At 50.4% G+C, this 12,515-nt stretch overlaps 1 protein-coding gene across 1 annotated transcript; it reads left to right on the top strand.

Moving 5' to 3' along the window:
* Positions 1-4,155: 4,155 nt before the first annotated feature.
* F12 (coagulation factor XII) lies at positions 4,156-11,938 on the top strand. The gene is made up of 14 exons (XM_058724533.1): positions 4,156-4,296; positions 4,667-4,724; positions 8,035-8,134; positions 8,292-8,362; positions 8,657-8,767; positions 8,912-9,043; positions 9,195-9,299; positions 9,448-9,613; positions 9,706-9,908; positions 10,005-10,230; positions 10,444-10,580; positions 10,681-10,830; positions 11,372-11,520; positions 11,611-11,938. Exons 1-14 carry the CDS (start codon positions 4,240-4,242, stop codon positions 11,776-11,778), a joined length of 1,833 nt encoding a protein of 610 aa, XP_058580516.1. The 5' UTR covers positions 4,156-4,239; the 3' UTR covers positions 11,779-11,938.
* Positions 11,939-12,515: the final 577 nt, after the last annotated feature.

The following is a 12,515-nucleotide window of genomic DNA, read 5'->3' as shown; positions in this document are numbered from 1 at the left end:
AGGGAAAGAAGATGGTGCCTTTTTTCCCTAGTCCAAAATTGATGGAAGACACCCAGGTGTGCAGGGAGAACTGGGGCAGTTGTGTAGAAATTGCTGAGAAGGGGGAGTGTGTCCATATGGGAAAGTTTCTTTACAAACTTCTGTAGATTGAGCCCTTACCGTATGCCAGGCTCTACCCTTTCAAAATTTTTTTTTTTAACGTTTATTTATTTTTGGGACAGAGAGAGACAGAGCATGAACAGGGGAGGGGCAGAGAGAGAAGAGAGGGAGACACAGAATCGGAAACAGGCTCCAGGCTCTGAGCCATCAGCCCAGAGCCCGACGCGGGGCTCGAACTCACGGACTGCAAGATCGTTACCTGAGCTGAAGTCGGACGCCCAACCGACTGAGCCACCCAGGCGCCCCAACCCTTTCAAATGTATTCCCATTCAGCTATCTCAACAAGCTGGCCAGACAGTATGAGTGCCTCTACCTCCCTAAAGAGGTGTGGCAATTAAGGTTCATAGGGGCTGAGTCCCTGACCAAAGGTCACACTGGGGAGTCAGTGGCCTCGATGAAATTGAAAGTTTCCTGATTCAGGTTCACTGCTGTTTTGTTTTTCCAGTCCCTACTTCTAAGGTCATTATTTCCCTACTTTAAGCTACTGACTTACAGAGTGATCATGGGAAGTATTGTTTTGTTTTGTTTTGTTTTAGAAACTTCCTGGTAACAATATATGAATTCTTGCATCAGTTAGGACTTCTGGTTGCAACTCAAAGTGGCTTAGGCAAAATAGGGAAATTTATTGGTTCAAGTAACTTAAGAGAAGAGGTGGTAGTTCTGACTTTGTCTTTGGATCCCAGGTCTGTAATGGTGTCACTCAAAATTTGTCCTTCCCATATTCTGACTCTGTTTTTAATCTGTATTGTCTTTATTCTCAGGCAGGTTTTCTCTCTGAGGTGTTAAAGCTGGCTGCCAGCAGCTCCATGCTCACTTCTTACCAATGAGGCAACTTCTATGGAAAGAGAAAGCCTCTGTCTTAAAGATTCCAGCAAAAATCCTGGGGCTGCCTCTTACCAATTTGATTGGGGTCAGGTGTTCCTTTTGAACAAATCACTGAGGACAGAGAGAGGCAGTGTTCTGATTGGCCAGACATGGGTCACATGCCCACTCCCACCTCAGCTGAAGGATGGGGTAAGTTATTAGGAATCAATCCATCTATATTAATTATCAAATGCTGGTAACAAATCACCCTAAAACTTATGGCTTAAAACAACAATTAGGGCACCTGCGTTGCTCCATCCATTAAGTGTCTGACTCTCAGGTTTGGCTCAGATAATGATCTCATGGTTTGTGGGTTTGAGTCCTGCTTCAGTCTCCATGCTGGTAACATGGATCCTGCTTGGGATTCTCTCTCTCTCTCTCTCCTCTCTCTCTCTCTCTCTCTCTCTCTCTCTCTCTCTTCCCCTCCCCTGCTGGGTCTCTCTGTATCTCTCAAAATAAATTAAAAAAAAAAAAAAACTTGGGGCACCTGGGTGGCTCAGTCAGTAGGCGTCCGAGTTCAGCTCAGGTCATGATCTCACCGTTGGTGAGTTCGAGCCCCACATCAGGCTCTGTGCTGACAGCTCAGAGCCTGGAGCTTGCCTCGGATTCTGTGTCTCCCTCTCTCTCTGTCCCTCCCCACCCCTCTCTCTCTCTCTTCTCTCTCAGTAATAAATAAACATTAAAAAAAAAAAACGTAAACAACTATTGGGGCACCTGGGTGGCTCAGTCAGTTAAGTGTCCAACTCTTGATTTTGGCTCAGGTCATGATCTCACATTTAGTGAGATTGAGCCCCCTGTCGGGCTTTGCACTAACAGCATGGAGCCTGCTTGGGATTCTCTCTCTCCTTCTCTCCCTCTGTTCCTCCCCTGCTAGTGCTCTCTGTCTCTCAAAAATAAATAAATAAACTTAAAAAAAAAACCAATCAATTATTATTTCTCACTGTCCGCAAGGTTCGAGAATCAATTATACCTTAAAAAAAAAAATTCAGGAGCAACTTGGCTGTGTAGTTTTAGCTTGAGACCTCCCATGAGGTTGCATGCCAGATGTTGTTTGGGTCTGCAATATCCACTTCCAAAGTGGCCCATTCAAAAAAAAATTTTTTTATGTTTATTCATTTGAGAGAGAGAGAGACAGACAGAGCATGCGTGGGGGAGGGGCAGAGAGAGAGAGGGAGACACAGAAAGCGAAGCAGTCTCCAGGCTCCTAGCTGTCAGCACAGAGCCCAAGGTGGGGCTCTAACTCACAAACCCTGAGATCATGACCTGAGCCAAAGTCGGACACTTAACTGACTGAGCCACCCAGGCTAAAGTGGCTCATTCAAACTGGTGTTGGTTGTTGGCACGAGACTACTTTCTCCCCACATGGGCCTCTCTGTAGGGTTGCTTGAGTGTCCTCACAACATGGCAAGCTGGCTTCCCCCAGAGTGAGCAACTGCAATCCTTTTTATGACCTGGGCTGAGCAAAACCATCACTTCTGCCATATTCTATTGGACACAAAGAACAGCTCTGACTCTAACTCATGTGGGAAGAAACTATACTAAGGCATGAAATCCAGGAGATGAGCATCAGTAGGGAACATCTTGGAGGCTGACTCCCACAGCATCCCTCCATCCTTCCTTCCCTGTTTGTTCTACTTTTCCTATGTGTAGGTTTCCTTCTCAGGCAGTGTCTCCCCAAGCAGTACAAAATCAACATCTCCCGGCTTGCATTCCTGGTGACATGAGTGGGAAGAAAGTATCTTTTTTCCCAAAGTTCTGGCAAAAGTCCCAAGGCTGACTCTGGCCAAATTTGTGTATATGCTTATCCCTGAACCAATGGCTATGGTCTAGAGATACCATGCTCTGATTGGCCAGACCTAGGCCACACCCCCATGCCTAGAACTGAAGGTAGAACTGGAAGCACTAGAGACTCACCCAGAGGATGAAGGAGGAGTGGTTCCCAAAGGAAAAAGCAGGGTGTCACCACTGAATCAAGGTAAATGGTTTGGGGGCAGGAGAAATAATAATGCCATCCCATCTCCCACACTTTGCTCCAACTGCACATTTTAGCACCTCTTGGTTTAGCATTTTTCTCATAGGATCATCTACTTTCTTGGCCCACTTTCTGTAGTAGGTAGAATTCTAAGATGGCCCCCAGGACCCATGGTGTATGCATACCTTCTCCTAGTTATTCAGTCCACCACTAATCTGGATGTTCTATAGAAGAATTCTGCAAATGTAGGTAAGGTACCAAATAAATAGACCTTAAAATGAGATTATCATTGGTGGGCCTGACCTAATCAGGTAAGTCCTTAAATGGAATGGGATTCTTCCTGGCAAAAGAGATTCAAAGTGTGAGAGAGAGTCAACATGGGGGAGAGTCTCTGTTGCTGGCTTGGAAGATGGAGGGGACCACATGGCAAGAAATGCAAGCAGCTTCTAGGAGCTAAGTCTGGCCCCTGGCTGACAGCCTACAAAGAAACTGGGACTTCAGTCCTACAAATCAAGGAACTGAATTCTGCCAATGGCCTGAATGAGCTTGGAAATGGATTTTCCTCCAGACCTTTCAGAGAACTCAGCCTTGATCACAGTTGTGTGATACCCTGAATAGAAAACCCAGTCACACAGTGCTGGAATTTTGAGCTACAGATTTGCAAATAAATGGTTATTTTTTAAAAGTTTTTATTTATTTTGAGAGAGAGAGTGGGGGGAGGAGGGTAGACAGTGAGGGAAAGAGAGAGAATTCCAAGCAGGCTCTGCACCATCAGCACAGAGCCTGACACACGGCTTGAACTCACGAACCGTAAGATCATGACCTGAGCCGAAACCGAGGGCTGAATGCTCAACTGACAGAGCCCCTGGTGCCCCAGTGGGTATTGTTTTAAGCTATGAAGTTTGTGGTTAATTTTAGGCAGCAACAGAAAATGAATATACCTCATCATGGACTCTAAGATCCCTTTAGTAGGAAGCTTCTCTTGGACCTCCTTAACTTCCTCCCAGTAGAACCTGAAACATAGGTCCTTCTTCCCACACTGTGTCAGTCCCTCACCAAATTCCAACTCCCCTGCCCTTGGGGGCCTAGCAAGGAAGCTGCTTTGCTTGACTTTCCACAAACAGCCTATGCCCCACCAGGCCCAAGAGGGCAGCTCGACCAATCTCTAATTCCCAGGACTCAAGGACCTTTGACCAATTCTATTGATCTGGACTCCTGGGCAAGCAGCTAGACTAACAGACGCCATGAGGGCTCTCCTGTTCCTGGGGTCCCTGCTGGGAAGCCTGGAGTCAGCGCTTTTGGTGAGAGCTGTGGGAGCCAGGAGGATTGTGCTGAGATGGCCCTGGGGGTCCCTATTACAGCCTTGGCCTCTGCTCATGACTTTTTGGTCCAGGTGACTAGAAGGCCTGTTTGGAAAGGCAAGAGTAACCCATAGGGCCTGGGGGAGGGGGGGCAGGGAAGAGAGACAGCTAGAGCTGGTGGATATGAGGACACGGCCTTCATTTCTGGGGGAGGGGGACCTTGAGGAGACAATAGGAAGAGGAACAAAGGGTCTGGGTCTTTTGAGAAAATTCCTGCATTTCTGAGATATGAGAGGAAGCTGAAGACTGGCATGGGATCAGAGGTAGGCTCTGACTTTCTGGGAAAATTCCCTTTTTCTCTCCCCTGTAGACTCCACCTTGGAAAGCCCCTAAGGAGCATAAGCACAGAGCAGATGAGCACACAGTAGGTAAGTATCCTGGCTGTGCCTCCTAAAAGACCCTTCAGTGGGAATGAGTATGGTGGGGAGTGTGCAGATGGTCAGTTTGGGGCCCTTGGCACACGGGGAGGGATCCGGGACACCCTTCACTTTGTCCCTACTTTGGCTAGTATTCAGACCAGAGTGCCTACTATGTGTCAGGTCTTTTTCCCATGGGCACTGGGGACCCAGAGTATTGGTGAACTGTGTGCTCTTTGAGAGCAGGGCTTGGGCTATATCTGAGTTCCCAGCCCAGTGCCTTCCAGTCTCCCTCAGTTTCCCCAGCCTCTCTTCTTCTTCTCCTTCCCTCAGTACATCTCATAGGCATCAGTCATGCCACACAGAGGCCAGGGCCCTTATGGACAAGAGCAGGATTCTGAAGCCCAAATGCCTCTGAATCCTGGCTTCATCACTTATGTGCTAGGTGACTCTGGGCAAGTGACTTGACCTCTCCAAGCTTCATTTTCTCCACCCATAAAATGAGGGTGGTAATAGTAAATCTCTTAGGGTTGTGGAGAAGGAGAAATGAGTTGTTAATCCATGTGAGGCACTCAGCCCACAGACTACTGCATGGTGAATGCTTAAACTATATTAGCTTTTACTTATCAAGTTCCCTTTTAGATGGGGGATGTCTGTATCTCCCCTCTCCTCAAACCATGCAACAGCTCCCCATTGCCCTCATTCTTCCAGGCACTCAATATTTTCCTCAAATTGTGAACTAGATGGACCCTGTCCTGGTAAGCCTTGTGTGGTGAGGCCAGGCCCAGCCCCTCAGCATGGCACTAGGGCCCCACGCCTGACACTGCCTTCCTCTACCTCCTTGCCTCATCTTTCCACACCCAGCCAAACTGCTTTCCTCTCTTTTTCCTGAGCCAACCTAAGTGCCCTGCCTTTGCCTAATCACCTACTTGAAGTCTTCCTCCTCTCTATCTATCCCATTTACATCTTAAGGGTCTCTCCTCATTTAATCCTATTCCTGGTTTGGCCTTCAGCGAGTGTTGCTGTACCTTTGCCTTTAACGACAAAATAGCAGCACATATGACATAACGACAGAATGCTTATTGAGCACATACTATGTGCCAGACTCTGTGCTAAGTGTTTGATAGACATTATCTCATTTAGGTCTCACAATACTCCTCTGAAGTAGATAGTCAAGTCTTGTCATTCATGGTTGTCATGTTCTATAAAGTCACAGAGAACACTGAATTAGCAAATACTGAATGACTGCTCCTAAAGGAAATTTAAGGTTAGGTTCCTGTGAGCTCTGGTCACAACATTTTCATCAACTGTCAACATAGAAGCTTATTTTATGTGTCATTCTGTTTCAAGATATCTTACTTACTGTGTTGTCCCTTCATTCATAATAAAGTCATGGCCAGCAGCACTATAACTCATGCCTGGACGAAGCTTTTCTCACACATAAATGTTCTCTAGAATATATATCATGGCCTGCTTGCACTTAGGAACATCGGCACCATATTTGGGGGCCATTTTCAACAGTAAAATCATCTACCAGAAGCACAAAATTTCAAAAATGTGGCTCTGAATAGACTGTGAAAAGGACACATGGTTACAGGAGAAAAGCTGAAACAAGAAGCAGAGCATTACCTTGTTTCACCTTAGCTGGGAATTTGTGCTTCAGGACCTCACATTTTTCACCACTCCATGCACATCCATGAATGACCATAAAAGCACCGTGAGAATTGGTTTAGGGATTACCAATACAGTTTAGCAAGAAGGCAGCAAACAGAGTGGCTCTACTATACTGTTTTTAAAAATAATAATAGCTACTAGCAACATTTTTATTGTAAAAACTTTAGAAATTACAGCAATGCAAAAGAAGAAAAAATTCTTCCATAATCCGCTATCTTCTAAAAACCACTCCTACAAACTTTGGAGCATGTCCTTCTAGATTTCTTTTTGATGTATATGTAAATATATTTGTACAAAAATAGGACCACATTTGACATGCTGGTTTTTTGGGTTTGTTTTGTTTTCAAGATCTTATTTTTAAGTAATCTCTATGACCAACATGGGGCTTGAACTTTCAGCCCTGGGATTAAGAGTCGCATGCTCTACTGACTGAGCCAGCCAGGGGCCCCTTGGCAGGCCGTTTTTAACTGCTCTTCTTCATTTAAAATTATGAATACTTTTTTCTTTTTTTTTTTTAAGTTTATTTTGAGAGAGAGAGAGAGGAAAAAAAAAAAAAGCATGAGTGGGGGAGGGGCAGAGAGCGAGAATCCCAAGCAGGCTATGTGCTGGCAGCACAGAGCCTGGAGGCAAGACTCAATCTCACAAACTCTAAGATCATGACCTGAGCCACAATCAGAAGTTGATCCTTAACCGACTGAGCCTCCAGGCGCTCCTTGAACACTTTCCTGTACAAATATACCTGCATCATTTAAAGTGATTTTTAGAGGCACCTGGCTGGCTCAGTCAGTGAAGCATGTAACTATTGATCTTGGGGTTGTGAGTTAGAACCCCATGTTGTGTGTAGAGATTGCTTAAAAATAAAAGTCTTTAGAGGCTCCTGGGTGGCTTAGTCGGTTGAGCGTCCAACTCTTGATTTCAGCTCAGGTCATGATCCCAGGGTTGTGAGATTGAGCCACGATTCCCTCTTTCTTCCTTTACCCCTCTTCAGTGCTCATGTGTGCTCTCCCTATAATAAACAAACAAACACTCCCCCCAACTTAACTACTAATAGCCTACTGTAGACTACTGATGGGAAGCTTTACCAACAACATAAATAGTTGATTAACACATATTTTGTATGTTAACTGTATTATACAGTATATTGTATTCTTGTAATAGAGTAAGCTAGAGAAAAGAAAATGTTAATAAAAAATCATAAGGAAAATACATTTAGAGTACTGTATTTATCGAAAAAAAAAACCCCACACATAAGTGGACCCGTGTAGTTCAAACTTAGATTTTTAAGGGTCAACTATACTATTATTGTTGTCATTTCACAGATGAGGAAACTAAGGCTCAGAGTGGTCAAGTGACTTCTACATTCAACACGTATTTATTAAGTGGCTACTTTGTGGCAAACACTCTTCTAGGCCTGGGGGCTACAGATTTGCTCAAGGTCACACAATTAGCAGGTGGTGGGGTCAGGAGCCCACTCCAGCTGTCTGAGTGCAGAAGGGAACATCTTAAGTTCAATTTGGCAGAACTGAACCTCTTGAAGGCATAACGATCTTTTCAAGGGTCTGTTTTCCAACCAGGCCCTGAGGGGTAGCACCTGAGCAGGGTGTGGGGAGCATGGGAAACATCATCAGGGAGTGTGTTATCTTTGCAGTTCTCACTGTCACTGGGGAGCCCTGCTACTTCCCCTTCCAGTACAACCGGCAACTGTACCACACATGCATCCGCAAGGGCCGGCCTGGCCCCCAGCCCTGGTAAGACTACCCAGAAGGGATTGGAGCAGGGACCTGTGGGAGACGGATTCTGCCCATCCATCTGCCCAAGGAACACTGCTTGGAGAAAGGGGGCTCTGAGAGGGAAGGGTGGGCCAGTCCCCTGGGCAGAGCAGGGAAGCTTCATCTTTTTCTACAGGTGTGCTACCAGTCCCAACTTTGAGCAGGACCAGCAATGGGCATACTGCCTGGAGCCCAAGAAAGTGAAAGGTACTACACACAGCCTTTGGGGTAGCTCAGGGCCCTCTCCTTCCCACTACTCTACTGGGTATCATCAGTTCTTACCCACCTGGTATTCTGGGCCCATCCAGACCCTTCCCTTCCTCCAGAGGGAGAAGTTCTAGGAGAAGGTAGCCTCATTTTGCAGGTGGGTAAACTAAAGCATGGAAACTTGGGAGTGCCAAGGTCATAGGACAAGCAGGTTTGGGTAGGGACTTATCTCCCATGACCCAGGCTGTCTGACTCAGGCTCCCCACTCTTCCTTCCACTGTATCCATCTCTCAGACCACTGCAGCAAACACAGCCCCTGTCAGAATGGAGGGACCTGTGTGAACACGCCAAAAGGCCCACACTGCATCTGTCCAGAACACTTCACTGGGAAGCACTGCCAGAGGGGTAAGGAGATGGTGAAGCCATGTGAGGGGCTGTTGGGAAAAACAGGGGCAGTCCTGGGCCCACTGAAGAGGTCTCTGGATCCCCAGAGACTTGGCATGATCCTGGCCTCTCTTGAGACCACTGCCCTCTCCCATTTGTCCCCAGAGAAATGCTTTGAGTCTCAGCTTCTTCAGTTCTTCCATGAGAAAGAAACATGGCATAGGCTTGAACCGGCGGGTGTGGCCGAGTGCCAGTGTAAGGGTCCTGATGCCCACTGCAAGCCGCTGGCCAGCCAGGGTGAGTGGATGGGTCAGGAATTGGCCTGAGAGGAGGAAGGCAGAGGTCTGGAGGAAAAGCTGTTAGGCAACCAGTCGGGGTGCCTAAAGAAAGGGGAATTTTCTGTGAGGTCTTCGGGCCCAGAGGTGCTTCAATGTGCTCCATCTCCCAGTCTGCCACACCAACCCGTGCCTCAACGGAGGCAGCTGCCTAGAGGCGGAGGGCCACCGCCTGTGCCGTTGCCGGGCAGGATACGCAGGACGCTTCTGCGACGTAGGTGAGTAGGGATCTTGGAGGAATCAGAAGCTCCGCCCCCAGGTAAGAAGGACTCCGGGAGAGGGACTCCGGAGAGTGGGGAAAGTGGCTGAGAGGGCAGTGGGAAACCACACCAGTTCCTGGCTGCAAGGAGCCGCCTCTCTCCCCAGACACTGAGGCGCGATGCTACGACGGCCACGGGTTTGACTACCGCGGCACAGCCGAGACTGCGCTGTCGGGCGCCCGGTGTCAGCCGTGGGCCTCAGAGGCCACCTACCGGAACGTGACTGCAGAGCAAGCGCTGAACTGGGGACTGGGCAACCATGCCTTCTGCAGGTGCGCTGGGTGGGGCGGGCGGGGCATCCCCCTCTGCCCCAGGGCCCTCTGGCGCTCCTTACCCTTTAACAGCGCCCCTCCGGTGGTTACAGGAATCCGGACAACGACACCCGCCCGTGGTGCTTCGTGTGGAGCGGCGACCGGCTGAGCTGGGAATATTGCCGCCTGGCACGTTGCGAACCTCCAGTCCTAGAGGCTCCTCAGTTCCTGCCTCCAACCCAGGTCCCCTCTGAGCACCCGGATTTTCCCCTGCCCTCGCTTTCAGCACTGCAGAAGCCTCAGCCCCCGACCCCAGGTAGTTGGGAAGTGGCGGGAAGTCAGAGGGCAGGCGGCGAGCTACCTTCCAGCCTGTGGTGGGTCTCCCAGCACTCAGCCTGGGCTCCTCCCACAGCCTTGGGCGCGACGACGCCGGAGCAGCCCACTCCCCTGCCGAGTCCCAGCTGCGGACAACGGCTCCGGAAACGGCTGTCCTCGCTGAGCCGCGTGGTTGGGGGACTGGTGGCCCTGCCCGGGGCGCACCCCTACATCGCCGCGTTGTACTGGCGCCACAATTTCTGCGCGGGCAACCTCATCGCCTCCTGCTGGGTGCTGACCGCGGCGCACTGCCTGCAGAACCGGCGAGTCCCGCCGCGTCTGGCGCCCTGCCCGGGACCCTAGCTCCTCGCTCTTCCGAGCCCAGCTTCCGTGCAACACCCGAACCCATGCCCTACCTCCCTCTCACTCTTCCCCAGCGCCCTAGGAGGAAGCTGAAACCCAGCAAGGGACTCGGGGGCAGGAGGCCTGTGGCCGGCTCTGAGCTCGCTTTCCCCCCGCATCCCCTCCGCCCGCAGGCCCCCGCCGGAGGAGCTGACGGTGGTGCTCGGCCAGGACCGCCATAACCAGAGCTGTGAGCAGTGCCAGACTCTGGCCGTGCGCGCCTACCGCCTGCACGAGGCCTTCTCGCCCATCACCTACCAGCACGACCTGGGTGCGGGGGCGGGAGCGCCCCCTCGGCGACCAGGGGAAAGGGTGGGGGAGGGCTCGAAGTCCCAGCGTCTGGGTCTCACCCTCCTCCTCGCCTGGGTTAGCCCTGCTGCGCCTGCAGGAAAGAGAAGACGGCCACTGCGCGCTCCCGTCGCCTTTCGTTCAGCCGGTGTGCCTGCCAAGCAGCGCTGCCCGCCCAGCTGAGGCCGAGGCCGCCCTCTGTGAGGTGGCAGGCTGGGGCTACCAGTTTGAGGGTAGGCAGAACGGCTGGCTAGGGGCGGCAGGGACACCTCTGGCCACCGGGGTAGGCAAGAGAAATTCTCAGCTTTGGTACCACTAGGGACAGGTGGCGCTGACCTGGTGGGTTGGGAAGATTTGCAGGGCCCTTGTGTCTGCAGTCAGCTACTGCCAAGGCCTGGGCTTCACTGCTGGGGCGGGGGAAGGGGAGGTCCCCAAGGCTCCTAAGGGGTACAGAGAGAATCACAATTTCCTTTGGTTACTTCTTGGTACTGCGATGCAAGGGCTAACAAGGATGCTGGCCTCGCGCTGGGGCAGCCGGTTGGCTAGTTGGGAAATATTGTTCGGAGACATTGGGTGGGAAGTGGGAGTGGGGTTCCAAAGCACTCCTGCTCTGCCCCTTCCATTCAAATCCCGGCTCCTCTCTGGTCTCAGTTTTCTTGTCTATGAAATGGTTTTAATAGCAACTCTTCCTCACGGGCTTGCTGCAACAGAGGCCAGTTAGTGGGGAGTGAGCAGGATCGCGAAGGGTGTGAGGAAGGTGCTCTTGGTTCGCAGGGGCCGGGGAATATTCCAGCTTCCTGCAGGAAGCACAGGTGCCGCTCATCCCTTCTGAGCGCTGCTCCGCCCAGGACGTGCACGGAGTCTCTTTTACTTCAGGCATGCTCTGCGCTGGCTTCCTCGAGGGTGGCACCGACGCCTGCCAGGTGAGCCCATGGGCTGGCTTGGTGCCCTCCTCCACCCCATCAAATCCAGACTCCAGACCAAGGGCGCTGAGCCACGTGTCCCTGACTCAGGGTGACTCCGGGGGCCCGCTAGTGTGTGAGGAGGAGGCCGCAGAGCACCAGCTCATTCTGCGAGGCATCGTCAGCTGGGGTTCCGGTTGTGGCGACCGCTACAAACCAGGTGTGTACACCGACGTGGCCAGCTACCTGGCCTGGATCCAGGAGCACACCAATTCCTGACCATCCAGGGACTTGTCTTTCCCTCCTGGGGGGATTCTGGAATGGAAGGGTGGCTGATGCATAATCATGGATGGCAAGGGTTGGGTTTGATTCCTCTCAGCACCCCCAGCCTGGCGCCAGGCATAGAGTAGGCACTCAATAAAGTGCTTCTGAAAATGTGTGAGAGGCATAGTTCTTCAGGGGACCTGATGGGAAATGCCAAGACAGTAAACTGGTGCACTTCTCCATACTCCTCGGGGAACAGGATCTATTAAGATCTTAAACAAGGTATAGATTGGTGTCCAACTGATGTTCTTTGAGCCATACTGTGTACCAAGTCCTGAGCAGGGTGGCTCCATATATTTATCTCTTGTATGAACTAACTTTTTAACTTTTGAAGTTTATAGAACAGAGGTTCTCAATCTCTACTGTACATTAGAATCATCTGGGGAGCTTTTTGAACCTGTGCCTGAGATCCACTTCAGATCAATTAGATCTCTAGGGAGGGGGTGTGGGTAGTGGTATGTTTTTAAAACTCCCCAGGTGATTCCATGTGCAGTCAAGGCTGAGCACCATGGTTAGAAATGCTTCACATTAAAACAGTGCTGTGGACTCTTAGAGCTGGCAATGTGGATAACACCCCCACCCAAACTTGCACTAGAGCAGTGGGGCTCAAATTGTGCCTGGACCACCAGCAGCAGCGTCACAAGGGAACTTGTTAGAAGTGCATATTCTCTGGCTACCTCCCATACTACTGA

The sequence above is a fragment of the Neofelis nebulosa genome, chromosome 1, assembly GCF_028018385.1.
Source record: "Neofelis nebulosa isolate mNeoNeb1 chromosome 1, mNeoNeb1.pri, whole genome shotgun sequence".
NCBI classification, from domain to species: Eukaryota; Metazoa; Chordata; class Mammalia; order Carnivora; family Felidae; genus Neofelis; species Neofelis nebulosa.
The sequence above is the reverse complement of the archived record's forward strand: the minus strand, read 5'-3'. Positions and strand labels throughout refer to the sequence as shown.

What these genes read in the sequence shown, in the direction of transcription:
- F12 (XM_058724533.1), top strand. Translation starts at nt 4,240, where the DNA reads ATGAGGGCTCTCCTGTTCCTGGGGTCCCTGCTGGGAAGCCTGGAGTCA. An exon ending in CAAGCCGCTGGCCAGCCAGG is followed by an intron (nt 9,044 to 9,194) that starts GTGAGTGGATGG and finishes TCCATCTCCCAG; the next exon opens with TCTGCCACACCAACCCGTGC. An exon ending in CTGGGGCTACCAGTTTGAGG is followed by an intron (nt 10,831 to 11,371) that starts GTAGGCAGAACG and finishes CTTGGTTCGCAG; the next exon opens with GGGCCGGGGAATATTCCAGC.